We start from the raw sequence: 26,060 nt of genomic DNA, 5'->3' as shown, positions 1-26,060 counted from the left end.
TCTGACGAGATCAGGCTAGCCTGGGCCATCGTGAGTTAGGAAGTAGAAAACACATTCCTAAGGACAGAGGTAATTCAGAGACAGCCCTCTCCACTGGTGACTAGCAGTACCAAGCACAGTGCACAATTTCCTGGCTCAAAGGCTTCTGGATGCCAACTTTCCCAAAGCTTCCATGTGTGTGCATATGAGTACATAGTATTTTATACCAGCCCTTCTATCTGGGCATTACACGTCAAAGTCAGTATTGTCTACTCAGACTGGCAGCAGCTCTCCAAGGTATCAGGCAGAGGTCTTTCCCATCACCTACCTGCCTGGTCCCTTTAACTGGAGATGCCGGGGATTGAACCTGGGACCTCCTGCGTGCCAAGCAGATGCTCTACCACCGAGCCACAGCCCCTCCCCAAATGAATCCACTTTCATCTTTCTTCATTGTCCATCTTTCACACCTATATATAGTAATGGGGGAAGTCCCTGGTATGAATCATCTTGATCGCTTTAAATAAATAAAAACGATTTAGGAAGTGTCGAGATCCGCTTTAATTCTGGGAGATCTCCAGGCCCCACCTGGAAGTTGGCAACCTTGTGCATTCAGGAACCTCATTCAGCTAGTCCTCAAGGAGCCCCTTTCCTAAGCAAGAAGGAGAGTTGGTTTTTATATGCTGATATGGCAAACAAGGGTTCGTGGGGGGAGAGAGAGACCTGAGATCAATATTTCAAGAAAACAGTTTTATTTGCAGCTGCTGACTCAGAGGCCCTAATGGGCAGAAATCTCTGAGCCCCGATCATACTGAGGAAGGGATATTTATCCAAATTCAAGATAGGACAACCCATCAACATTCAGGGTAGGCTGATAGCACTCCAGACATAGAGGCGGCGCAGTACAGTTCAGTTCTATCCAGTTTCTCCTATCAATGTTTATAGTTCACTCTGACTCTCCATGACTCTTAACCCACTTCCTTAGCACACAGACATACAGGGATATTCTGCCCAGCAACAAGCTATTCCCTGGCTGCCCTAATACATTTTACAGACAGGAAAAGAGATTATTACAAATTGCTAAATCAGTGGATCTTCCATAGTCAGGGGAAGTCTACCTGCTGTCACATTCCCCCCTTATGATACAAGACATACATATGGCTTGTCAATCATTCCTGTATTCCATTTCATCATACTTTCTATCACAAAATACACATTCCAGAACCCTTTTATCTCAGCTCACTCCACCACTCAATCGACTTCCCAATTCTCATTCTGACCAACTTTCTAATTCCCATCCTGGGCACAATTAATTCAGGTCATCCTGCTGCCACAATGCCGACTTTTTGTACCACTTAAGGGAGACTCAAACCGGCTGACAATCGCCTTCCCTCCCCCTCCCCACAACAGACACCCTGTAGGGTAGGTGGGGCTGAGAGAGTGTGACTTGCCCAAGGTCACCCAGCTGGCTTCGTGTGTGGGAGTGGGGACTCCAACCCGGTTGTCCAGATTAGCCTCCGCCCCTCATGCGGAGAAGGGGGGAATCGAACCCGGCCCTCCAGATCAGAGCCCGCCGCTCCAAGCCGCCGCTCTTCACCACTACGCCACGCCTGCCAGAGTCACGCCTGGGCGTGGCCCGTGACGCACACGCCAACGGCCCCGCCCCTTCCCTCCCTCCCTTTCTCTCGCGGTGGCTTTCCGCCTGCCGTTTTCCCGTCATGCCCCGGCTTGAAAACAAAGTCCCACGTGACCCGCCGGCCGCCGCGAGCCCGTCGGCAACATGGCGTCTCCCAGGGGCGGCGGTTGGCCGGGCCCGGCCTGCGGGTGGCGCCGGGCCGGCGGCGGCGCGAGCGAGGCGGCTGAGGCGGCCGAGGCCGGGGCGGAGGGCCTGTACGTGGCCGTGGAGCGCTGCCCGCTCTGCAACACCACCCGCCGCCGCCTGACCTGCGCCAAGTGCGTCCGCCAAGGCGACTTCGTCTTCTTCGACGGCCGCGACTCCGAGAGGTGGGTGGCCGGCCGGCGAGGGGAGGCAGGCAGGCAGGAGGCCGGCCTCGGAGGGTGGGGCCCCCCCTCCCTTGCTGGAGCGCTCCGCGTATGCTCAGAGGCTCTCTCGTTCTCCGCCCCCAAGACCAGCTGCGGGGCTCCAGCCTTCTTTGTAGCCCCTTTCCCGCCCAGCTGGGCTGGGGGACCTGGCCTCCCGCCCCCCCCCCGCCCTCCCAGGAAGCTCCAGAGGGGGGAACTTGGGCTTCCTCTCGGCCCCCGCCTCCCTCACAGGGTTGTTGCGGGTGAGAGAGTGGAGAAGGCTTTAAGAGGGGATTGGACATGTTCGTGGAGGAGAGGGGTATTCGTGGCTACTAGTCAAAACGGGCTAGGGTAGGGGCTGTGGTTCAGTGGGTAGAGCAACTGCTTGGCCTGCAGAAGATCCCAGGTTCAATCCCTGGCATCTCCGGTTAAAGGGACTCAGCAAGAAGGTGATGTGAAAGACCTTCGCCCTGGAGAGCCGCTGCCGGTCTGAGTAGTCAATACTGACTTTGATGGACTGAGGGTCTGATTCAGTAGAAGGCAGCTTCATGTGTTCATGTGAACACTAGTCACGATGCATACCTATTCTCTCCAGAATCAGAGGAGCAGTGCTGTTATATTAGGTGGATTACGTCTGAGGAGCATGCCGATTATATGAGGTGCTGTGGAACACAAGCAGGATGCTGCTGCTGCAGTCGTCTTCTTTGTGGCTTCTTAGAGGCACCTGGTTGGGCTACTGTGAACTGACTGCTGGACTTGATGGACCTTGGTCTGATCCAGCAGGGCTTTTCTTACGTTTCTTATGTTAAGGCTTTAAGAGGAGTATGGGCATGTTCATGGAGGAGAGGGAGTATCCATGGTTACTGGTCAAAATGGTTACTAATCATGATGCATACCTATTCTCTCCAGTATCAGACAAGCATGCCTATTCTATTAGGTGCTGTGGAGCACAGTCAGGATGGTGCTGCTGCAGTCGTCTTGCTTGTGGCTTCCAAGAGGTGCCTGGTTGGCCACTGTGTGAACAGACTGCTGGACTTTATGGACCTTGATCTGATCCAGCGTGGCCTTTCTTATGTTCTTATCTACTTCTTAGCTGATTTGAAGAAAAGTGTATTAGGTAAAGATGCTAAGGACTCCTTCAATGAGACACTGTAGGCAGAGGGGATGAATTCCCAGAGTTGGGAAACAGCTAGAGTTGTGAGTTCTTCTTTTCTTCAGGCTTGCAGAGAAGGCTGAGAGAGAGAAGGTGCCAGCATTTTGCATATGCTCAAATGCATGAATGCCTGTCTCATAGAATCATAGAGTTGGAAGGGGTCATACAGGCCATCTAGTCCAACCCCCTGCTCACTGCAGGATCAGCCTAGAGCATCCCTGACAGGTGTCCATCCAGCAGCTGCTTGAAGACTGCCAGTGAGGGGGAGCTCACCACCTTCCTGTGCTCACAGTCTATTTCTTTACATTTCTTTATTGTTTTTGTTCTACCCTAACTGACCATGACAACCCTGGAAGGTAGGTTAAGGTTGAGAGAGAGAAACTGGCTGGAGGTTATCAAATGAGTCAAGGTCTGTCCCTGTGTCCTTTGCGGCAACTGGTTGGCCACTGTATGAAGCTCAGTGCTGGACTAGATGGATCACTGGTGTGCCCTAGCCTTTATTTATTTAGGTTGTTTCTATGCAGCCTCTACAGAATCCCGCTCAAGCAGGCTTACGATTGAGAACATCACAATATTAAAAAGGAATCCACTTGATTCGCGACTGTAAGCCGGTGTGATTCTTCCTTAAGTGGTAGAGAAAGTCGGCATATAAAAACCAACTCTTCTTCATAACAAGATTCCTGCTGGGTCAGACCAGTCCAGCATCCCGTCTCACACAGTGGCCAACCAGTTGCCCTGGAGGGCCAACAAACAGGGCATAGAGCACCGAGGCCTTCCCATGATGTTGCCTCTCAGCACCGGATTCAGACGTTTGGTGCCTCTGAATATGGAGGTTCCCTTTACTCACCACATCTAGTAGCCAGTGGTAGACTTGCTGTCCATTAATATCTACCCTCTGGCTGTCACTACCTCCACTGGCAGTGAGTTCCACAATTAACATACTAGTTGAACGAAGTAGTATTTCCTTTTGCCTGTCCTGAAGCTGCCTTATATTGAGCAAGACCATTGGTTCATTCAGGCCGGTGTTTTTCCACACTTCTCGTGACTGGCAGTGACATTCCAAGACCTTAAGCAGAGGGTTGCCTCTAACCCTGCGGCCTGAGATCCTTGTAACTGGAGCTGTTTACCTAAGAAGCAAATCTCATTGCATTTAATGGAGCTTGCTGCCATGTTGATGTGTGTTGGATTGCAGCCTTAAATATTTTAGAAACACTATAGCTAATGGTATGTGTCACTGGCCACCAAGCTCAAGTTAATTCATGCCATCGTATTCCCTATTACTGTGTATGGTTGTGAAAGCTGGACAGTGAAGAAAGCTGATAGGAAGAAAGTAGATTTCCTTTGAAATGTGGTGTTGGAGGAGAGAGTTACGGATACCCTGGACTGCCAAAAAAAACAAACCAGTGGGTTCTACATAAAATCAAGCCTGAACTGACCCTAGAAGCTAAAATGACTAAAACTGATGCTATCGTACTTTGGTCACATTATGAGAAGACAAGAGTCACTGGAAAAGACAATCATGCTAGGAAAAGTTGAGGGCAGCAGGAAAAGAGGAAGTCCCAGCAAGAGATGGATTGACTCAATCAAGGAAGCCACAGCCCTCAATTTGCAAGATCTAAGCAAGGCTGTCAAAGATGGGACATTTTGGAGGACATTGATTCATAGGGTCGCCTGGAGTCGGAAGCGACCTGACAGCACTTAACACACACACAGAGAATAGTAGAAAGCCAGCGTGGTACAGTGGTTAAGGTGTCTGACTAGGATCTGGGAAACCCAGGTTCGAATCCCCACTCTGCCATGGAAACTTGCTGGGTGGCCCTGGGCCGGTCACACACTTTAAGCCTTGACCCTGGCAAGTATTTGGAAGGGAGACCTCCATGGAATACCAGGGATATGATGTGGTGGCAGGCAATAGGAAACCACCTATGAACTTCTCTTGCCTTGAAGACCCAATTGGATTGCCATAAGTCAGCTGTGACTTGATGGCCAAAAAAAAACAGGTAATAGTAGCTGGTCACAGTATGGCTGACCAAAGCCTCAAAGCCAGGCCACCTGCAGATGGGTAGGCAGAAAAATGTGATTATGTGAAGTTACCAAAAGAGAGAGTGTTGGCATCATGGGTAAAGTGCTGGTCTGGGACTTGCAACAATTGGGTTCGAATGCCAGCTCTTCCGTGGAAGCTCGCTGGATGAACTTGGCCCTACCACAACCTCTCCGCCTATCTCAGCCTAACCTACCTCACAAGGTTGTTGTTGTGAGGATAAAGTGGAGAGTAGAAGAATGTAATAAGCTACCTTGGGTCCCACTTAGGGAGAAAAGTGGGATATAAATTTTAAAAAGAAACCTAAAAAAAATAGTCAGCCTGATGAGTCCTAAATATGCCCAGAAGAGGCAGAATGTTGAGAGCTGTGTGTCAGTTCTCCCCACTGTTGTGATTCTGCCAGAAGCCCCAGTTGTCGTTCCTAACTCTAAACTTTGTCGGTCTTTGGTACTGCTTAATAATAGGATTGAGGGGCGTTGTCCTCATTAAATGTCTCCTGAATCACACATCTGTTTCCTGCTGGATTAATGCCCTCCTTGTATGTGTTTAAGGAGTTTGAGCTTGGTTAACGTTTAATTAGCAGCGGTGAATCCAGGTGTGGCAGGAATTCATACAAGTAGTGCAAACAGGGTTGCCCTCGTGCCCTTGATCTGTGCCATGTATTTTGGTATTGCAACGTAGTCATGGTAGAGACAGCAGGAGGAGCGGGGAGGGAACTGACAAAGCTAAGAACTGATGTGACTTTACTGGTGAAGATGGGAAAGGCTCCAGTTCGAATCTTTCCTTCTCTGTGGCCTCACAGGATGTCCTCAGACAGTCCGTTGCTCTTTCGGCCCCTCCTCTGAGAGCTGGTGTGGCGTGTGGACAGTGTCAGACTGGGGTCTTGGGAGACCCACGTTCAAATCTCCACTTCTACCATGGAAGCTAGCTAGGTGACCTTGGGCCTGTCACAAACTCTCGGCCTGGCCTACCTCACAGGACTGTTGTGAGAAAATATAGGAGGAAGGGAGAGGATGGCGTTCTAAGCCTCCTTGAGTCCAAACTGGGGAGAAAAGCGGGATATAAATGTGTGAAATGCAAATAGGTGCATCTGCAACTTGGGGTTATAATACTGGTCTGCCTAGCAGGGCTGATGTAAGGAGAGCGCAGAGAGTCTGCAGGAAGCACTTTGCACACTTCTGTGTTGTGCAAAAAACCCCAACCTGCTCGTTAGTTAAAGTGTTAGATTTACCAAATAACATCTTAAGTGCAGTTTATTAATATATTTCTTTTGTGGCAAGCTGTCAGTTGCTGCATACACAAGCGGCTTCAGTTCAGCCGCTTGTCCTCAGTTTGTTTTCCAGCACGGTCCCTTTTGAGAAGCAAGCGAGAGATGCTGCTCCACCTCCCAGTCCTCTTTTGCAGTTGGGAGGGGAGGACAGTTGGCACTCGGCACCCTTCCGGAGACTGAGTTTGGCCCCCGTTGCCCAGTTGTTGCTCTTAAACCAGCACATAGTCCGACCCTCTGCATGTGTGCTCAGAAGCGAGCCGGCGTGGCATAGTGGTTAAAAGCCGTGGATTCTAATCTGGAGAACCGGGTTCAATTCTCCGCTCCTCCACATGAAGCCTGCTGGGAGGCCTCGGGCCAGTCACAGTTCTCTCTGAACTCTCAGCCCGCACAGAGGCAGGCAATGGCAAACCACCTCCGAACATCTCTGGCCTTGAAAACCCTATTGGGTTGCCGTAAGTCAGCTCCAACTTGACAGCGCGCACACACACACCAGTGCCTCTGAATTCTAAGGGGTTTACTTCCTTTACATATGCTCAGGATTGTAATTGTCTTGCCCCAAGGTTATGAGCTGTGGCATGGGTTGGGTTATCAAATTTTGTCTGCAGAAATTGCTAGGGAAAAGTCCCTTCTGGATGTGTTATTGTGCGGCTTACGATTTTTTAGAAACTTGGAGTGAACTAGTCTCACACACACATACTCACACACTGTCTCTCTCACACACAGACACATACACACCAAGCATAGCCTTTTTCTTGACATTAAACCCCGAAACAGCCACTTTATAAAGGGAGGCTGGCGATTATCTCCATACTTCAGAGCAGGTGCCAAGAATATTTTGTCTAAGGCCGAGATAGCGTATTCATGGCCAGGTGAGATTTGCACCAGATTTCTGAACTGGTTGGTATTATTTGTTCATGTGGCCCTGCACAGTATCCCTTCTCTGTGTGCCTGTAAAACAGCTGCTTTGTAAAGTATATCTTTGGTTACAGAATGACTTGCCAACGTACCTAATGGGTTAGATATCGCAGATCCATTCTGCCAGCAGAGGCTCTTTCCTTGGGTGGAAAGAATCCTCCCATGGTACAAATGGAGTCAAGCCAAACTAGTCATGTGAGGCAGATGAAATGTTCCAGAGCCATGTTTTCCCTTTGAATAATTTCTACCCCACGTATGAAAACATAGTCCTGTCATATACATAGTTGTCAGGGCTTTTGGGCTGCGAATCAGTCTTGTTAGATGGGTTAAATATAGGGTCGCCAGCTCCAGGTTGGGAAATACCTGGAGGCTTGTGGGGTGGATCCTGAGGGAGGGAGGGGTTTGGGGAGGGACCTCAATGGGATTCAGCGCCATAGAGTCCACCTTCCAAAGCGGCCATTTTCTTCAGCTGAACTGCTGTCTCTCACCTGCCAGTCAGTTGTAATAGCAAGAGATCTCCAGCCACCACCTGGAGGTTGGCAACCCTAGTTAACTGAGATACAAAGCATGGGGAAATCCCTGTGATTGCACATGGTCCAGGCTTGTGTGTATGTAAAGTGGCAGCTGACTTATGGTGACCCCTTGGAGTTTTTTAAGGCAAGAGATGAACAGGGGTGGTTTGCCATTGCCTTCCTCTGCCTAGCCACCCTGGACTTCCAGAGCGGTGGTTTGGAGCGGTGAACTCTGATCTGGAGATCCAGGTTTGGTTCCCCACTCCTCCACATGAGTGGGGGAGGCTAGTTTGGTGAGCTGGATTTGTTTGCCCACTCCTACACACAAAGCCAGGTGGGTTACCTTGGGTAAGTTACAGTTCTATTAAGAGCTCTCTCAGCCCCACCTACCTCACAGGGTGTCTGTTGTTGGGAGGGGAAGGGAAGGTGATTGTAAGCCAGATTGAGTCTTCCTTAAGTGGTAGAGAAAGTTGGCATATAAAACCAACTCTTCTTCATCTTCCTCCTCTTCCTCCTTTTTCTTTTCTTCATCTTCTTTCTCCTCCTTTTCTTTTTCTTCCTTGGTGGTCTCCCATCCAAGTACTAACCAGGGCTCACCCTGCTTAGCTTCCCACTTCTGATGACATCAGGCCAGGGTGTTTTTGCTAATGCTATTTAAACCTGGCTAAACACTGTTTAAATTTGTTTGTTTAGATTTGAATGGGAAATTTTTCTGACTCAAACTTTCCCAGAAGCTCCACATCGCTGAGCGGAACAGATCCAAGGGACCGAACCAGAGATGTTGCATGAAATGAAATCTTTGTTCATAAGCCTCCCTCCTTGAGTAATGTGCACCACCGCCTTGAAGTACGCATGTTCCTTGGTCCCACATTAGAGCATATCGGTTTTAATCCATGGGCAGCCCAGAAAAGCTCATGGTTGCTTTGGAGACGGCATTAATTGATTTCTGGTTAAAGTGACACCCTTGGCATTTGGCTGGCAGCTCATCAAACACACATAAAATTTTCTCTTTACCGCTCTTTACTGCAGTAATGGGGGCGACTTTAAAATGACCCTGCTGCTTTTGTATGCGTCTTTGTGCAAAATGCTGTTGTCTGGAAGTTTACAGATCTTTTGGGGGGTGGGGTGGCGGTGGCTGTAGCTCAATGGTAGAGACTGTGGTTTAGAACATAAGAAAAGCCCTGCTGGATCAGGCCAAGGCCCATCAACTCCAGCAGTCTGTTCACACAGTGGCCAACCAGGTGCCTCCAGGAAGCCCACAAGCAAGATGACTGCAGCAGCATTATCCTGCCTGTGTTCCACAGCACCCAATATAATAGGCATGCAGAAGGTCCCAGGTTCAGTCCTTAGCATCTCTGGTAGCTGGTGTTGGGGAAGATCTTTTTTCTTCCAGTCAGAGATGGTGGCACCTGAGTTAGGTGGGGCCAGTGGAGACCTGGATGGCCCAGGCTAGCTCAGTCTCATCCAATCTTGGAAGCTTAAGCAGGTTAAGCCCTAGTTAGTACTTGGATGAGGGACCGCCAAGGAAGTCCAGGGTTGCTACACAGAGGCAAGCAATGGCAAACCACCTCTGAACGTCTGACCTGGCCTCGATGGCCTAGGCCCATGTTGGCGAACCTATGGCACACGTGCCCAACTTGGCACGCGGAGCCTTGTCTGTGGGCACGCGCGGGTAAGTCGAGAAGCCCCCCCCTTCCCTGGACTCCCCGCCGGCCAGCTTTGAACTGCTCCGTGCTGCACCGAGCAGTTCAAAGCCCCCCCCCCTCCCTGTGGATGAGGCCAAGCCTCGTCGGCGACAAAGGGCCACAAACCATCCGCCCCACTTGCCGCAGCAGCGTCCCACAGCCAAGCTCTCCCCCATCCAGCTTGCAGCTGTGGAGAAGTTTACATCGGGACCACAAAACGCAGCATACAAACAAGGATAAAAGAACATGAAAGATACTGCAGACTTGGCCAACCTGAGAAATCAGCAGTGGCTGAACATGGACTGACACAAACAGGACACAGGGTCTTATTCCAAGACACTGAAAGACTGGACAATTCTACCAACTATTTTGTCAGATTGCACAGAGAAGCCATTGAAATTCATAAACATCAGCACAACTTTAACAGGAAAGAGGAGAGTTTAAGAATGAATAAGGCTTGGCTTCCTGTTCTAAAATCCTCCAGACTAACAAAGACACATTCAACAATAGCCATGCAGATTAGCTTTGGATTACACACATTAACAGATCACTTCAGGATACAATGGTTCCATATTAACATACCACACCCTCATTAGCACATTATCTTGATACTTACAGGACAATGATTAGCACATTACTTTTGCAGGACAATGATTCAGCTCAAACCCAACCCCTTTCTGACTATATATTACTCTTCCTACACCCTTGACACTGAGAGACACTGTCCTTCAGTGTTACTACTCTGAAGATGCCTGCCACAGTTGCTGGCGAAACGTCAGGAAAGAAAATTCCAAGACCACGGTTACACAGCCCGGATAACCTACAAGAACCAATCTCCCCCATCCATTTCGATACTCCCGCCAATGCAATGGGTCAAAGAGCACATTGGGGGCGGGGCTGTGAATGGCAGCATGAGCAGGACCCCGGCCTTCCTGCTGGGGTGTGTCTTGGCCGGCGCGTCTATGCGGCGTCGGGCAGAGCGTGCCCTGCTCCCTGGTTCGGTGCACGTGTGCGCCCGGCTTTGCCCTTGGGGAGGGTGTCGGGCTGAGCGCCCACGCCCGGCTGGACTGCGGGATGAGGCGGTGGGGCAGGTGTGCCAGAGAGAGGGAGCGCGGTTGGCACACACGCCCCTTCCCGCCCGCCGGAGGGTGGCTGCGTGGGCTTGTCTGGACTTGGGCTTGGGGCGCTGGCTCGGCGGTTGCTCGCTTGCTGGCTGCGCGTGGAGAGAGAGGGTTCTCCGTCCCGTCGCCATCCGCGGCCAGCAGCAGCTTCTGGCGCTCGCCTCCGCCTGCCTGGGCTGCCCTGCATGGCGGGATGGGCTGCGGGGGCCGCACGTGCTCGCCGCGGGCAGCCTGAGCCCCCCTTGCCCCCTTGGGGCGAGAGAGCAGCCGGCCTGCCACTGCCACCGCTGACCCACAAAGGGGCTCACAGGTTGCACGGCGGGGGGGGGGGCTTTGCTAGGCAGCCTCCCTCCCTCCGCCCCTCCCTCCGCCCGCGCCCTCGAATGGGGGGAGGAGAAGCGGGACCTGTCCGCATAGAGCTCCCAGGAGCTCACTGGAGTGCCGCACCGCGTGCGTCCACCAACCCTCGAGGCCTCCTCCAGAGACAACGGGCGGGCCGGCCCCAGGGGCTTGCCGCAGTTTGGGCTTGCAGAGCTTTGGAGAGAGCTGCCAACCCAACCCCACCCCACCCCACACTCCCACAAAAGAGCCCCTCGCACCTCTCCAACGTGAGGAGCTCCATGAGGTCTTGAAAGAGCAGGGAGAAGCGTCCAGAGCAGGGAGCCGAGCATTTCCTTCCCTGGACTCCAAGCCCCCCCCTTCCCTGGACTCCCCTCCACTCGGCGGGGGCAAATTGCCGAGTTGGCACTTTGTGATAAATAAGTGGGTTTTGGGTTGCAGTTTGGGCACTCAGTCTCTAAAAGGTTCGCCATCACTGGCCTAGGCTGTCCCGATCTCATCAAATCTCAGAAGATAAGCAAGGTCGGCCCTGGTTAGAACTTGGATGGGAGACCACCAAGGGTTGCTTCGCAGAGGCAGGCAATTGCAAACCACCTCTGGTTGTCTCTTGCCTTGAAAACCATATGGGGTCACCATAAGTCGGCCACCACCTTCCCTGACCTGGATGGCCCTGGCTAGTCAGTCTCATTAGATCTTGGAAGCTAAGCAGAGTCAGCCCTGGTTAGTACTTGGATGGGAGACCAGCAAGGAAGTCCAGGGTTGTTACTCCGAGGAAGGCAAAGGCAAACAACCTATGAACATCTGACCTGGTCTGGATGGCCCAGGCTAGCCCAATGTCATCAGATCTCAGAAGCTAAGCAGAGTCAATCCTGGTTAGTACTTGGATGGGAGACCACCAAGGAAGTCCAGGGTTGCTACGCAGAGGCAGGCAATGGCAAACCACCTCTGAACATCTCTGGCCTTGAAAACCCCACAGGGTCGCTATAAGTTGTCTATGACTTGATGGCATATAACACCACTACCGGTGAAGACTGATGCGGTAGGGAGCACCTTCCCGCAGTTTTATAGATCTGCTTGGATACTCGAGAAGAGTCTAAAAAAAATCAGTAGAATATTGTCCTTGCTTCCTGTCACCTAACCACTTCACACTTAAGGCAATGCGAACCAGCTTTTTAAACAAAGCGTTTCAACTCTTCAGCTGTTGCAGGAGCCCATGTTGCGGTATGGCTGTGAGGTGTGACCTCCTATGGTAAACAGAAACTCTGTGCCTTGGGTCAGTTCCTGAGGCTGTTGGGTTGGGCATTGATACGAAAGCCAAGAGATGTTATGCGGCATTCTTCCAATCCGACCACCTTCAACTCTTCTGCAGAGTCATAGAATCACAGAGTTGGAAGGGGCCACCAGGGTCATCAAGTCCAACCCCCTGCACAATGCAGGAAATTCACAACGACCTCCCCCCACCACACCCCTAGTGACCAGAAGATGGCCAAGATGCCCTCCCTCATCATCTGCCTAAGGTCACAGAATCAGCATTGCTGACAGATGACCATCTAACCTCTTCTTAAAAACCTCCAGGGAAGGAGAGCTCACCACCTCCCGAGGAAGCCTGTTCCACTGAGAAACCTCTCTGGCTGTTAGAAAATTCTTCCTAATGTCTAGACAGAAACTCCTTTGATTTAATTTCAACCCATTGGTTCTGGTCCGACCTTCTGGGGCAACAGAAAACAACTCGGCACCCTCCTCTATATGACAGCCCCTCAAGTACTTGAACATGGTTATCATGCTCTCACTTGTTCTCCACATTGTACTCACTTGGAGAAGACTCAGCAGTCCCCAAGGGAAAGGCCGTGGGGCTGAATCACGAGGCCGAGCCACCAGATTGTCTTAAGTTTGAGAAATGGGTAAACAACTGGACTCAGCAGTTGGCATCTGGATGATGTCATGTGTACACCATTGCTGGACGGCCACTTCTGGTCTCGTTCCAATCCTCCCTTTTGTGATTTCATCCCCGAAGAATGCTGTCCGAAAGCCAAGGCCCACTTCCATCGCTGAAGGATTTATTCTTACAGGGTGTCACAGTAAGAGCTGCCGATCCCATTGTGTCCCTGCATGATTCACTGTTCTGAACAGGTCTCCTGAAAGCAAGCCCAGGACTGTGACTCATGCAGAGATGCAGTGGGGAGCCTCCCGTGAAGACCAGCAATTCTGCTGTGCCTCTGAATCAGGCCTGTCTGGATTATTCAGTCAAATCGGAACCAGAAACCCAGTAGAAATTACCCATCCCCCAGAGGAGGAGGATGGAAAAGAGACCAAACCAGAGCAGCAAATCATTATGCACGCTACTTTCTAGATGGGAACACAGCAGCCTTTAATATTTTCGTTCAGACTGTTCCTCACAGCTTGGCAATTGTTGCTGCAAACCATGGCAATGTGAATAGTACATAATGTTGCCACTTTCCATGTTCTTTTTAAATATAGTTTTCTGTAATGCATTTCGGCAGCAGACTTAAGCTGCAAAACGAATGCACGCTAGTAGGACAGTGGCTCAGGTCCGAAAGAAAAGCCCAGTTATAATTCTTCCCCTTTCGTATTCATAGAAACGTGGAGTTGGAAGGAACCTCCATGGTCATCTAGTCCAACCCTCTGCACAATGCAGGGAATTCACAACTCTCCTCCCCCCCCACACACACACACTCTCCCAGTTCTGCTGTTGAATTGCTGTTTGGTAAGCTTCAGTTTTGAGCCATCGTGGGGTAGTGGTTATGTGCGGTGGCTTGGAGCAGTGGACTCTGATCTGGACAACCGGGTTTAATTCCCCACTCCTCCCCATAAGCGGCAGAGGCTAATCTGGTGAATTGAATTTGTTTCCCCACTCCTACGCATGAAGCCAGCTGGGTGACCTTGGGCTAGTCACAGCTCTTTCAGCCTCACCTACCTCACAGGGTGTCTGTTGTGGGGAGGGGAATGGAAGGGGATTGTAAGCCAGTTTGATTCTTCCTTAAGTGGTAGAGAAAGTCGGCATATAAAAACCAACTCTTCTTCTAAGTCCATGCACGTTAAATTACCTTTGCCAAATCCAGCTTTAAAATTTAATCGCAAATTTGCAGAGCAATCCCTTCTGTGTTATTTCCTCCTTTCCCCTCTTGCTCCCAGACACCCCTTCCATCGATTCTTCTTCTCTGAGTCTCCCCTGTGGGGTGAAGTCCCCACATCCCTTCTGCTACAGAAAATGCTTTCCTCCAGAAGAAAAAAAGCCTTCTTTGGGTCGGAGAAGCTCTTACACTGAAGTAGCACCTTCCACCAGGGAAAAGTGCATGAATCCAACCCTGTGTGTTTATCTTAAGAACACAAGAAAATCCCTGCTGGATCAGACCAAGGTTCATCAAGTCCAGCAGTCTGTTCACACAGTGGCCAACCAGGTGCCTCTAGGACGCCCACAAGCAAGACGACTGTAGCAGCATTGTCCTGCATGTGTTCCACAATACCTAATATAATAGGCATGCTCCTCTGATCCTGGAGAGAGTAGATATGAATCATGACTAGTATCCCTTTTGATTAGTAGCCATGGATAGCCCTCTCCTCCATGAACATGTCCACTCCCCTCTTAAAGCCTTCCCAGTTGGCAGCCATCACCACATCCTGGGGCAGGGAGTTCCACAAATGTGCGTTGTGTCAAGAAATACTTCCTTTTATCTGTTTTGAATTTCTCACCCTCCAGCTGCAGCAGATGACCCTGCGTTCTGGTATTATGAGAGAGGGAGAAAAGCTTCTCCCTGTCCACTCTCTCCATACCATGCACAATTTTATAGACCTCTATCGTGTCTCCCCTTAACCACCTTCTTTGCAAAATAAACAGCCCTAAGCGTTTTAACCGCTCCTCATAGGGCAGTTGCTTCGGTCCCCTGATCATTTTGGTTGTTCTTTTCTGCACCTTCTCAAGCTCTGCAATATCCTTTTCTAGGTGAGCTGACCAGAACTGTACACAGAACTGTACACACAGTATGGTGTGGTCTCACCATAGATTTGTACAAAGGCAGTAAGATAGCAGCAGTTTTATTCTCTATTCCTCTTCTAATTATGGCCAGCATGGATTGTGCCTTTTTCACAGCAGCTGTACACTGGGTTGACACCTTCATCGAGCGATCCTCTACCAACCCAAGATTCCTTTCTGCCTCTGAAACTACTTTCCGTTTGCCTTTGTGGCAGGTTTTCTGAAATGACTGCATATTGCTCTACAAGATCTGGCACTACTGCATGGGATGAATCTTGTTTTCCATGCCTTTTTTTTAACCTGCGGCTTACTCTCTTCCAGGTTCTCTGAAAAGAGAGAGAGACTAAAGCATCTTAAAAGCAAGCAGAATGAATTCCAGGCCCAGTAAGTCCTACTTCATTTTGGGTACCTTTTAAGTTGGTGTCAAAGCATGTAGATCAATAATTTTCGGAACACTAATCGTTCGTTATATGCATAAAGTTGCATCCTGTAGATCTGTTCCGCCAACAAGTGCCCCTTTCCCCAGACGCTAGAGGTCCTCTCTGCCAGGAGGGCTTTTTCCGCCAGGGGAAAGCACCGTGGTTGATGGATCGGGACCACGGGTCTCAACTTGTCGTTCTGGTTGCCAGCTAACCATCTGTGTCTTGTTTTCATTGCCTGTAGGTTGTTAAAAGCTATGGAAAGGAAGTGGATAACCAGCGACCAGTTGGTGAGTTCCTTTGTAGACTTTCTTGGGCCATTTACGGTTCAGTCCCCGTTTCCATGTGGACCTTTTTCTGGCAACGGGAAGCCATTCCATTCACATCGATGCAAACCACATACCACATCACGGGCCTCATCCAAGTGATTCGTTGACCTGGCATGTTCCAAGAGTAGCGTAAGAATGCATGTGAGGAAGCTGCAGATAAGCATCCAGGTTCCATGCGCTTATTGATCACAAGGTTTTTTTGGGGGGTTGGGTTATCAGCAGCACCACTGTCGAGAGCAGGGGTCCCCAACCTTTTTGAGCCTGCTGGCATTCCAACTCAGTGTAATGGGCACAGTCACAAAACAGCTGCCACAGGAGGCAGAGCCAGGCACAAAATGGCTGGCACGGGTTACCTTTGGCCACACAATGAAGATCTTTGTGTGGTGGTGGCAGCTGCTGGCAGAGCAACATTTGTTTAAAAAATGTGCACAGCCAATCAGATCACCAGTGGCCACTCAGAAGCCTTGCCGAGCAAAAGCCCCACCTGGCCATGACCTGTTAAAGAAAACACATGGCGTGTGTCAGAAAAGGTATTGGCGCCCATGCCACCGTGTTGGGGACCCCTGGTCTAGAGTTCCAGAATGCTCAAGAATGAGATCAGCCCCCACTTAATGCATTTATTCCTTGAGCCTTTGCTTTCCCCTGAGAGCCAGTGTGGTGTAGTGGTTAAGAGCAGTGGACTCTGATATGGAAAACTGGGTTTGATTCTCCACTCCTCCACATGAGAGGCAGAGGCTAATCTGGTGAACCGGATTTGTTTTCCCACTCCTACACACGAAGCCAGCTGGGTGACCTGGGGCTAGTCACAGCTGTCTCAGCCCCACCTGCCTCGCAGGGTGTCTGTTGGGGGGGAGGGCTGACGTGGGAGTAAGTGGATTAGCAGTTATCCAGGACACACCACCAGAACTCCTTGGCTTTATAGAAAACAGTGTTGTTTAATTTACAGTGCACAGATACAAAAAGACAAACTGTCACGTACACTTCTCTCCACCAAACTTCCCAACACAGAGTTATAATCATACAGACTTATATACAGAACTGCACCAGATACCAATTAGGCCACCTGTAGACCTGCCCACAGTATTGCATCAGCCTACTGCCTGAAACTGGTTAGCTGCAGTTCACTCTGGGACCTGCAAGGCCCTTGCTGCCTCTTGCATCGGCTAGATGTCCCAGGTCTGACAGTTACCTGTCAGCTGTCTCTGTCAAATCTATTGTGGCCAACTTGTAACTCTGACAAGGGAAGGTGATTGTAAGCCGGTTTGATTCTGCTTTAAGTGGTAGAGAAAGTCGACATATAAAAACCAACTCTTCTTCTCCTCCTGGACTTCAGAAGAGCAGGGTTCTGCAGTCTGACAATATTGCTCAGCATTTCTTTGCCATTTCTCCTATTAATCTCTTCGCTTATCTATTCTGCCCTCCCCCTGAGGAGCTCAGGGGAACCCACAAAGCTCTCACCTGTTATTATTAATTTTATACCCTGCCTTCCTGCACTCGTCAGGGCCACTGAGGCGGCTAATGGATTAGAAACATATACGATAAAAACGCATCGTAAAAACCATCAAAAGGCAACAAAAATCGCATCACTAAAACCATTAAAACCAGAGCTCAAATACACACACGCTCACATGCCCTGGAAGCTTGCCAGGTGACTTTGAGCCGGTCACACCTCCTCAGCCTAGCCTACCTCACAGGGTTGTTGTGAGGATAAAACAGAGGAGAGGAGAATAATATAAAGCCCCTTTGGGTCCCCATTGGGGAGGAAGGCGGGGTCCAGTGGAGTAAGTAAATAAACATTAAAACAGCAATTAAATTAATCCCCGCAAGAACCTGGTGAGGCAGTGTGATGCAATGGTTAGAATGTTGAAATAGGCATCTGGAGATCTGGATTTAGATCTAACACTTGCTTGTTTCTTGGAACCCCAGGCAGATTGGGGTTTGTTGGTTGGTTTGTTGGTTTGACCCAGCACATAAGACAGCAGTGAGTCTTAGGCAGTTTGCTGTTTCTTTCAGAGATGGAAAATCATGTCTTGCAAGATGAGAATCGAGCAGCTGAAGCAAACCATTTGCAAAGAAAACGAAGAGACGGCCAGACGTAAGTAGTGTTCTTGCAGTGGCAGGCTTACTCGGTCACGCTGGGGCCCCCACGGTCGTGTGCCTTGATCCAGCTAACTTTCAGGCTGTGTTCTATAGAGTACAGCAACAACAAAGGGGGTGGAAACTTAACCCTAAAAACAACAGAATTAAGTACCCAAAGGTCAGGAAAAAAAATAGTCTTCCAGCGCCAAAGATTATACAATGTACAGGTTATATCAATACTAAATATGTATATGTTTATTACAGACTAAAATCAATAGCATATGTTAGGCCCTGCAATAGCCTGCCAAACCAACATATTCGTGTAAACATACAACACAAATAGACATAAAATCACGAAATTATGCTTTGACCAAACGCATTTCAGCCAAATGGCCTTCTTCAGTGGTCAAAACAATCACAGTTCCACACTAATAATGTACATGACTTTCTAAAAATCTTTATGACTGTAGGTATGTTGTGTTCTGCAAGACTTCCACATCTGTTTTAGGCTTCCGTACAAACAGGCAACTAATCCCTGTGTATGTTTCCCTCTTAAATGAGAAGATGTTATATTTCAGCCATAAATAAAATTGTCAAAATACAATAGCCACAAAGATGTCTCAAAGTCTGAAGCAGCTATAAAGTTTACATTAATAGGTTGGTGTGGCAGGCTGTCGCAGGGCCTAATACATGTTAGCTCAGGTGGTTCTGTAGCCAGGCTATACCGGTCCCTTGGCACTTAAGGAATAATCAAACCTGCTTGCAATCACCTTTCCCTCCCCACAACAGACACCCTGTGAGGTAGGTGGGGCTGAGAGAGCTGTGACTAGCCCCAGGTCACCCAGCTGGCTTCATGTGGAGGAGTGGGGAAACAAATCCAGTTCACCAGATTAGCCTCCGCCGCTCATGTGGAGGAGTGGGGAATTGAACCCGGTTCTCCAGATCAGAGTCCACTGCTCCAAACCACCGCTCTTAACCACTACACCACGCTGGCAGAAGACATGGCAGTAAAAGCAAGGCGATACATACAGTTGAGAGCCAGCATGGTATAGTGGTTAGAGTGACAGACTAGGATCTGGGAGACCCAGGTTCAAAGCCCCAATCTACCATGGAAGCTTTGGGCCATTCACGCACTCTCAGCCTCTCTTACCTCACAGGGTGGTTGTGAGGATAAAATGGAGAACAGTGTAAGCCGCTTTGGCTCACCATTGGGGAAGAAATGAAGTAAATAAATAAGTAGTATGGCTGATGTGGGAGAGCCCTGCCGTATCTTTGGTCACTGCCTAGCATGGACAACCTCGTCCCCGTGTTGAAGATAAAAGCACCAAATGCCGATCCTCCTTTTGGACATTGGTATGCCCAGTGAGCCTGAATGCCGCCTTTCCCCTAAGCATCTCTGACCCAAGTCACAACAGCCGCATTGACTCCCTTTTGACGCAGAAGGGCCACGGGCATTCCACTCTGGAGCTTCAGCGTTGCCTTTCACGAAGAGCGTTTCGGAGGGTAGCCGCTTTGATGTGGAGTAGGAGAGCTAGATTCGAGTCCAACGTGAGATTGCTGAACTTGAGTTCATTCACAAATTCAGAACCATGGACCCCCACCAGGGATCAGTAGGGACATTGAATTCTTACCTTACTACAGCTAGAGTCCCGGAGCACCTTAGAGACCAAATTGTTTCCCAGCAAGAGAAGGCACCCTTTCCCCCTTCCTACCTAGCTGTTCTACTGCAGACCAACACAACTACCCTCTGAAACTTATCTCACTCCAGATGCTAATTTTCTGCCCCTATTTCTCCCATGTTCCAATCAAGCCAATGACATTTTGCATTGCCCCTCTGCCTCCTGACTTCTTTCTTTGTGGCTCCCCTCCCACCTTCTGACTTGAGATATAAAGACTCGGATCCCCATTCCTGCTTGTATCTGATGAAGGGAGTGTTGACTGTCGAAATATTGTACCCTGAAAATGTCACTGGTCGCTGAGGTGCTGACGGACTCAAATCTAGCTCCTCTGCTGTTGCCTTTGCCATTCCGTAGATGCTGAGTGCCTCCTCAGAGTCAAGGATGACAACCAGAAGCTCTACCGCCGGGCCCAGCGCCACCAGGAGAAGAAGGAGAAAATCCAGCGGCACAACCGCAAGCTGGGCGACCTGGTGGAGAAGCGGATCTGCGACCTGAGGGGCCAGCACGAGCAGCTGGCACGCCTGCGGCGGTCCCACGTCCTGGAGCTGACCTCAGTCATCTTCCCCATCGAGGAGGTGAAGCTTGGCGCGAGGTAGGGAAAGGAGCGTGGCTGTGCCCCGGGGAAGAGGTTCATTTTCTCGGCCTGCGTCGAGTCCCAGGGCCAGAGGCAGGGAAGCAGGGCTGAGAGCAGCCCAAAGTCAAAGCTGGTGTTATCTGTAGAGTTCAGTGTCAAGTAGCACAAACGCAGTCGGAGAGAATAGTCAGGGTTCGGTCCAGGGTCATAGACATGCAGAGTTCCGTCGGAAGGTCAAGTCACTGTTTAGCACAAGGTGGTAGCGCACGTTGTTCCCACACCCACCTGTATGCCAGCCTCTGCTTGTGTGTGTGTTAAGTGCCGTCAAGTCGCTTCTGACTCATGGCGACCCTATGAATGAAAGTTCTCCAAAATGTCCTGTCTTTGACAGCCTTGCTCAGATCTTGCAAATTGAAGGCTGTGGCTTCCTTTATTGAGTCCATCCATCTCTTGTTGGGTCTTCCTCTTTTTCTTCTGCTCTCAGCTTTTCCTAGCATGACTGTCTTTTCCAGTGACTCTTGTCATCTCATGACGTGACCAAAATATGACAGCCTCAGTTTAGTCATTTTAGCTTCTAGGGTCAGTTCAGGCTTGATTTGATCTATAACCCACTGATTTGTTTTTTTGGCAGTCCACGGAATCCGTAACACTCTCCTCCAACACCACATTTCAAAGGAATCTACTTTCTTCCTATCAGCTTTCTTCACTGTCCAGCTTTCACACCCATAAGCCTCTGCTTAGAATCCTAGAGTTGGAAGGGACCACCACGGTCATCTAGTCCAACCCCCTGCACAGTGCAGGAAATTCACAAGCACCTTCCCCATACACACCCAGTGACTCCCTACTCCATGCCCAGAAGATGCCCAAGACGCCCTCCTTCTCATGATCTGCCTAAAGTAATAGAATCAGCACTGCTGACAGATGGCCATCTAGCCTCTGCTTAAAAACCTTCAGGGAAGGAGCGCTTAAATAAAAAAGGTAAAGCACCGGGTCATTCCTGACACATGGGTTGACATCACATCCCGACGTTTACTAGGCATTGGTTCTTGTAGGTTATCCGGGCTGTGTGACCGTGGTCTCGGTATTTTCTTTCCTGAAGTTTCGCCAGCAGCTGTGGCAGGTATCTTCAGAGGAGTAACACTGAAGGACAGCGTCTCTCAGTGTCAAGTGTGTAGAAAGAGTAATGTATAGTCAGAAGGGGGTTGGGTTTGAGCTGAGTCATTGTTCTGCAAAAGAATCAAAGGTAATGTCCTAATCATTGTCCTGTAAGTATCACGATAATGTGCTAATGAGGGTGTGGTATGTTAATATGGAGTCATTGTATCCTGAAGTGATCTGTTAACATGTGGAATCCAAAGCTAATCCACATGGCTATTGTTGATTGTAGTCTTTGTTAGTCTGCAGGTTTTCAGGACAGGAAGCCAAGCCTTATTCATTCTTAAACTCTCTTCTGTTAAAGTTGTGCTGAAGTTCAAGAATTTCAATGGCTTCTCTGTGCAATCTGACAAAATAGTTGGTAGAATTGTCCAGTATTTCAATGTCTTGGAATAAGACCCTGTATTATTCCTGACCGTGAAACTCTGACCATGAAACTCTGATGGTGAAAGCCTTCGACAATGTTTACTAGGCAGACTAGTAAGGGCCTCTTCTTGCCTTTCCCTCAGGGATCTGGTGGACATGTCCTCCGAGAGCGACAGCGCCATGACCTCCAGCACCGTCAGCAAGCTGGCGGAAGCCCGGAGGACAACCTACCTGTCCGGGCGTTGGGTCTGCGACGACCACAACGGGGACACCAGCATCGGCATCACGGGGCCTTGGATAACCCTGCCCAGCAACGGCGACTATTCCGCCTACTACAACTGGGTGGAAGAGAAGAAGACCACGCAAGGGCCAGGTAAGAACGCCAAGCTTGGCGCTGAAAAAGAACGCCAAGCTTGGCGCTTGGGTGCCGGTCGTGAGATTGAAGCGCGCTTCTGAGCTGGCGTGGCGTAGCGGTTAAGAGCGGCGGACTCTAACACAGAGAACCCAGTTCTCCAGATTAGAGTCTGCTGCTCTTAACTGCTACACCATGCCAGCATCCAAAGTTCACAATGCAAAGCGTTTATGGACTTCCCCCTCACACTTCTGGGTCAAACTACCTGGAGCCAGCAGCAACTGACTCTCTCAAGGCCACCCAACAGGTTTCATGTGGAGGAGTGGGGAATCGAACCTAGTTCTATTCCCCACTCTTCCACATGCGCCCTGCTGGGTGACTTTGGGCTAGTCACAGCTCTCTCTGAACTCTCTCAGCCCCACCTACCTCACAGTGTGTCTGTTGTGGGAAGAGGAAGGGAAGGGGATCGTAAGCCGCTTTGAGACTCCTTAAAGGTAGAGAAAACCGGGGTATAAAAACCAACTCTTCTTCTTTTCTCTTGAGTCGTTGCTTTTGCAAGAAGAAGAGTTAGTTTTATACCCTGCTTTTCTCTACCGGTTTACAATCTCCTTCCCTTCCTCTCCCCACAACAGACACCCTGTGAGGTAGGTGGGGCTGAGAGAGCTCTAAGAGAGCTGTGACTGGCCCAAGGTCACCCAGCTGGCTTCATGTGGAGGAGTGGGGAATCAAACTTGGTTCTCCAGATCAGACTCCACCGCTCCAAACCACCGTTCTTAACCACTACACCATGCTGGCAAGAAACTGGAAGGTGTTGGAATCTCTAGCTCAGGGTTGTTGTTTTTCTTAATTTGAGATACCAAGTTTCTAGCCCTTATGACTGCAAAAATATGCTAAAGAGTACCATGGAGACCCGGACCTGGATGGCCCAGCATAGCGCGACTTGAAGCATCTGGCCTGGGGGGGGGGGGGGGCTGCAATCATTCCCTTTTCTGAGCTCTGGTTTTCTTCTTCCCATTTCAGACATGGAGCATAACAACCCTGCGTACACCATCAGCGCCGCTCTGTGCTACGCGACTCAACTCGTCAACATTCTGTCCCACATACTTGATGTCAACCTTCCCAAGAAGCTGTACAACAGGCAAGTGGCTCTCCCCCCCGCCCCAGGCCCGGGAAACCCAGACCAGCCCCTGATGGTTCAGAACTTGATTCAAGACATATAAAAGAAAGTATTTCTTCACACAGTTTATTGTTAAATTGTGGAATTCCCTGCCCCAGGATGTGGTGGTGGCCGCCAAGGGGAGTGGACATGTTCATGGAGGAAAGGGGTATTCATGGCTACTAGTCAAAATGGATAGTAGTCATGATGTATACCTATTTCTCTCCAGGATCAGAGGAGGATGCCTATTAGGTGCTGTGGAACACAGGCAGGATAGTGCTGCTGCTGCAGTCGTCTTGTTTGTGGCTTCCTAGAGGCCCCTGGTTGGCCACTGTGTGAACTGACTGCTGGACTCGATGGGCCTGGGTATGATCCAGCAGGGCTTTTCTTATGTTCTTACAAAGTTCCCAGGTGCACAGAGGCAGGGTATCAAAAGACAGCTGTGCGTCACTTCCTGCCAACCCAGTAGGTTCAGAGTGCAAGAAGCCTCCTTCAGCCTGTATCTCTTAATTTGTCTTCCAGCGAGTTCTGCGGGGAGAATCTCAGCAAGCGCAAGTTCACTTGGGCGGTGAAGAAGTTGAACGCCAACATCCTGTACCTTTGCTTTTCTCAGGTAGGCTGGCCGACTATTGCTTTGGAGGATTTTCTGTTTCTCCCTGTAGGGCTTCGGAGCTGCGTGCGCCCAAGTCTTGCCTGACCGATACTCTGTGTTCTTCCTCCTGCTGCCGTTAGCATGTCAACCTGGACCTGCTGCACCCTCTGCACACGCTCAGGAACCTGATGTACCTGGTCAGCCCCGAGACAGAGAACTTGGGAAGGTAAGGGCGGCTGGGGCCATGTCCTCCACCTTCTTTCTGGTCTTCTTCCACATACAGCCCATGCCATCTGCCATTAGTTCTGCTTCCCTTTCCTCTTGCAAGGCCCGTTTCTCTTTTTCCCTGTCTTAATGGGCTCATGCCCTGGCTTGGATGGCCCAGCCTAGCCCACTCGTATCAGATCTCAGAAGCTAAGCAGGGTCAGCCCTGGCTAGTATTTGGATGGGAGACCACCAAGGAATACCAGGGTTGCTGTGCAGAGGTAGGCAATGGCAAACCACCTCTGTTCATCTGCCCTGACCTGGATGGCCCAGGCTAGCCCAATCTCATCAGATCTCAGAAGATAAGCAGCGTCAGCCCTGGTTAGTATCTCGATGGGAGACCACCAAGGAATACCAGGGTTGCTGTGCAGAGGAAGGCACAGGCAAAACCACCTCTATTCAGCTCTTGCCTTGCCTGGGGTGGCTCAGCCTAAGCTGATCCCATCAGATCTCAGAAGCTAAGCGGGGTTGGCCCTGGTTAGGACTTGGATGGGAGACCACCAGGGAAGTCACATGAACACATGAAGTTGCTTTATACTGAATCAGACCCTGGGTCCATCGAAGTCAGTGTTGTCTACTTAGACCAGCAGCGGCTCTCCAGAGTCTCGGGCAGAGGCCTTTCACGTCACCTACTTGCCTAGTCCCTTGAACTGGAGATGCCGGGGATTGAACCTGGGACCTCCTGCATGCCAAGCAGAGGCTCTACCACTGAGCCACGGCCCCTTCCCAAGTCCAGGGTCTCTATGCAGAGGCAGGCATTGGCAAACTACCTCTGAATATCTCTTGCCTCGAAAACCCTATGGGGTTGCCGTTAAGTCAGCTGCAACTTGATGGCACTTCCCACCCTTGACGGACTCGCGTTCCCCCTAGTTTTGGCCCCAACCCCATCTTTCCGCTCGTAGATCCGGGCCATTCGAGATCAGCGCCGACCTGGAGGACTCCATGGAGTTTGTCGACCCCAGCGGCGCCGGCGAAACGGACGAGAGCGGGGACGAGCACGTCAGCGACGAGGAGACGGACCTGGGGACGGACTGGGAGAACCTGCCCAGCCCCCGCTTCTGTGACATCCCCTCCCAGACCGTGGAGATGCTGCAGAGCCAGAGCACCCAGGCCTCACAGCCAGTCGCCAGCAGCAGCGCCGGTGGCATGATCTCCTCGGCAGCAGCCTCCGTGACCTCTTGGTTCAAGGCGTACACTGGACACCGCTAGGAAAGGGTCGGGCCTCCCCTGGGGGTGACATTCCCCACCGTGAGCTGCTGTCGCTGTAGTAAAACGCAGCCCATTTGGTTAAGTAGTGCCTGGAACGAAAAAGGGGTCCTGACTTTTCGACGGTGTCCACCCGGGAGGTGCTTTTTATGTGCCCAAGCTGACCGTGGTGGGGAACGTTTTGTAAGCCTCTCTGTTGACGTGCGTTTCAGAGACCAGAAACAGAACTCGGGCACCTCGGAGTCCTTGTTTGCCTTGCCGAAGAAAATCCTGTCTTGATTTTTTTTTTGTTTTTTTGTTTTGTTTATGCTTTCTAAAGAAAGAAGCCGGCTCGGGGAGTGTGAGTGACCCGGCAGTCGTCCGAAGGGGGAGGACAGAGAGAGAGCCGCTCGAGAATGCGGTTGGACGGTTCCATTTGCATACAGTAGCCCGTTCCCATTTGATCAGTTCCTAACAGCGGTTTTTTATGTTTTGTTTTTAAAGTCTGTCTTTTAGCGCACACCAGTTTCACAGCACAAACGCACATTTCTGGCATCAGAAGGTTGGCCGAGAAGTGTGCACGTTTCCTGATTTTGATGTGGTTTCCAATCTGCATTGCCATAATTTTTTAATACAGAAAATAATCCTGGGTCTTGAAAACCGATAGATTTGTTTTTTCTTTTAGAAGAAAAAAAAGAACAGTAAATAACCGTTGGGCTTTTTTTGTGTGGGGGTGCTGTAGTTACTCAGTAGTGGTTAAGAGCGGTGGTTTGGAGCGGTGGACTCTGATCTGGAGAACCAGGTTCGATTCCCCACTCCTCCACACAAGCGGCGGAGGCTAATCTGGTGAACTGGATTCGTTTCCCCACTCCTCCACACAAGGCC

General features: G+C 50.3%; 1 protein-coding gene across 1 annotated transcript; it reads left to right on the top strand.

Annotated features, from left to right (window-relative positions):
* Positions 1 to 1,756: 1,756 nt before the first annotated feature.
* Positions 1,757 to 25,201, top strand: ATG14 (autophagy related 14). Its single transcript, XM_056851163.1, has 10 exons — positions 1,757 to 1,980; positions 15,347 to 15,409; positions 15,689 to 15,734; positions 17,787 to 17,868; positions 19,886 to 20,123; positions 21,770 to 21,999; positions 22,999 to 23,120; positions 23,661 to 23,747; positions 23,867 to 23,952; positions 24,893 to 25,201. The coding sequence occupies exons 1-10, from the start codon at positions 1,757 to 1,759 to the stop codon at positions 25,197 to 25,199; spliced, it is 1,485 nt and encodes a 494-aa protein (XP_056707141.1). The 3' UTR covers positions 25,200 to 25,201.
* The last annotated feature ends 859 nt before the right edge of the window (positions 25,202 to 26,060 follow it).

This window comes from Euleptes europaea, chromosome 6 (genome assembly GCF_029931775.1).
Source record: "Euleptes europaea isolate rEulEur1 chromosome 6, rEulEur1.hap1, whole genome shotgun sequence".
Classification (NCBI taxonomy): domain Eukaryota; kingdom Metazoa; phylum Chordata; class Lepidosauria; order Squamata; family Sphaerodactylidae; genus Euleptes; species Euleptes europaea.
This window is presented reverse-complemented; position numbering and strand designations above follow the sequence as displayed.

Coding starts and splice junctions, on each gene's coding strand:
- ATG14 (XM_056851163.1), top strand. CDS start 1,757: ATGGCGTCTCCCAGGGGCGGCGGTTGGCCGGGCCCGGCCTGCGGGTGG. Junction 23,121..23,660: donor AGAAGCTGTACAACAGGCAA/GTGGCTCTCCCC, acceptor TCTTCCAGCGAG/TTCTGCGGGGAGAATCTCAG. Junction 23,748..23,866: donor TGTACCTTTGCTTTTCTCAG/GTAGGCTGGCCG, acceptor TGCTGCCGTTAG/CATGTCAACCTGGACCTGCT.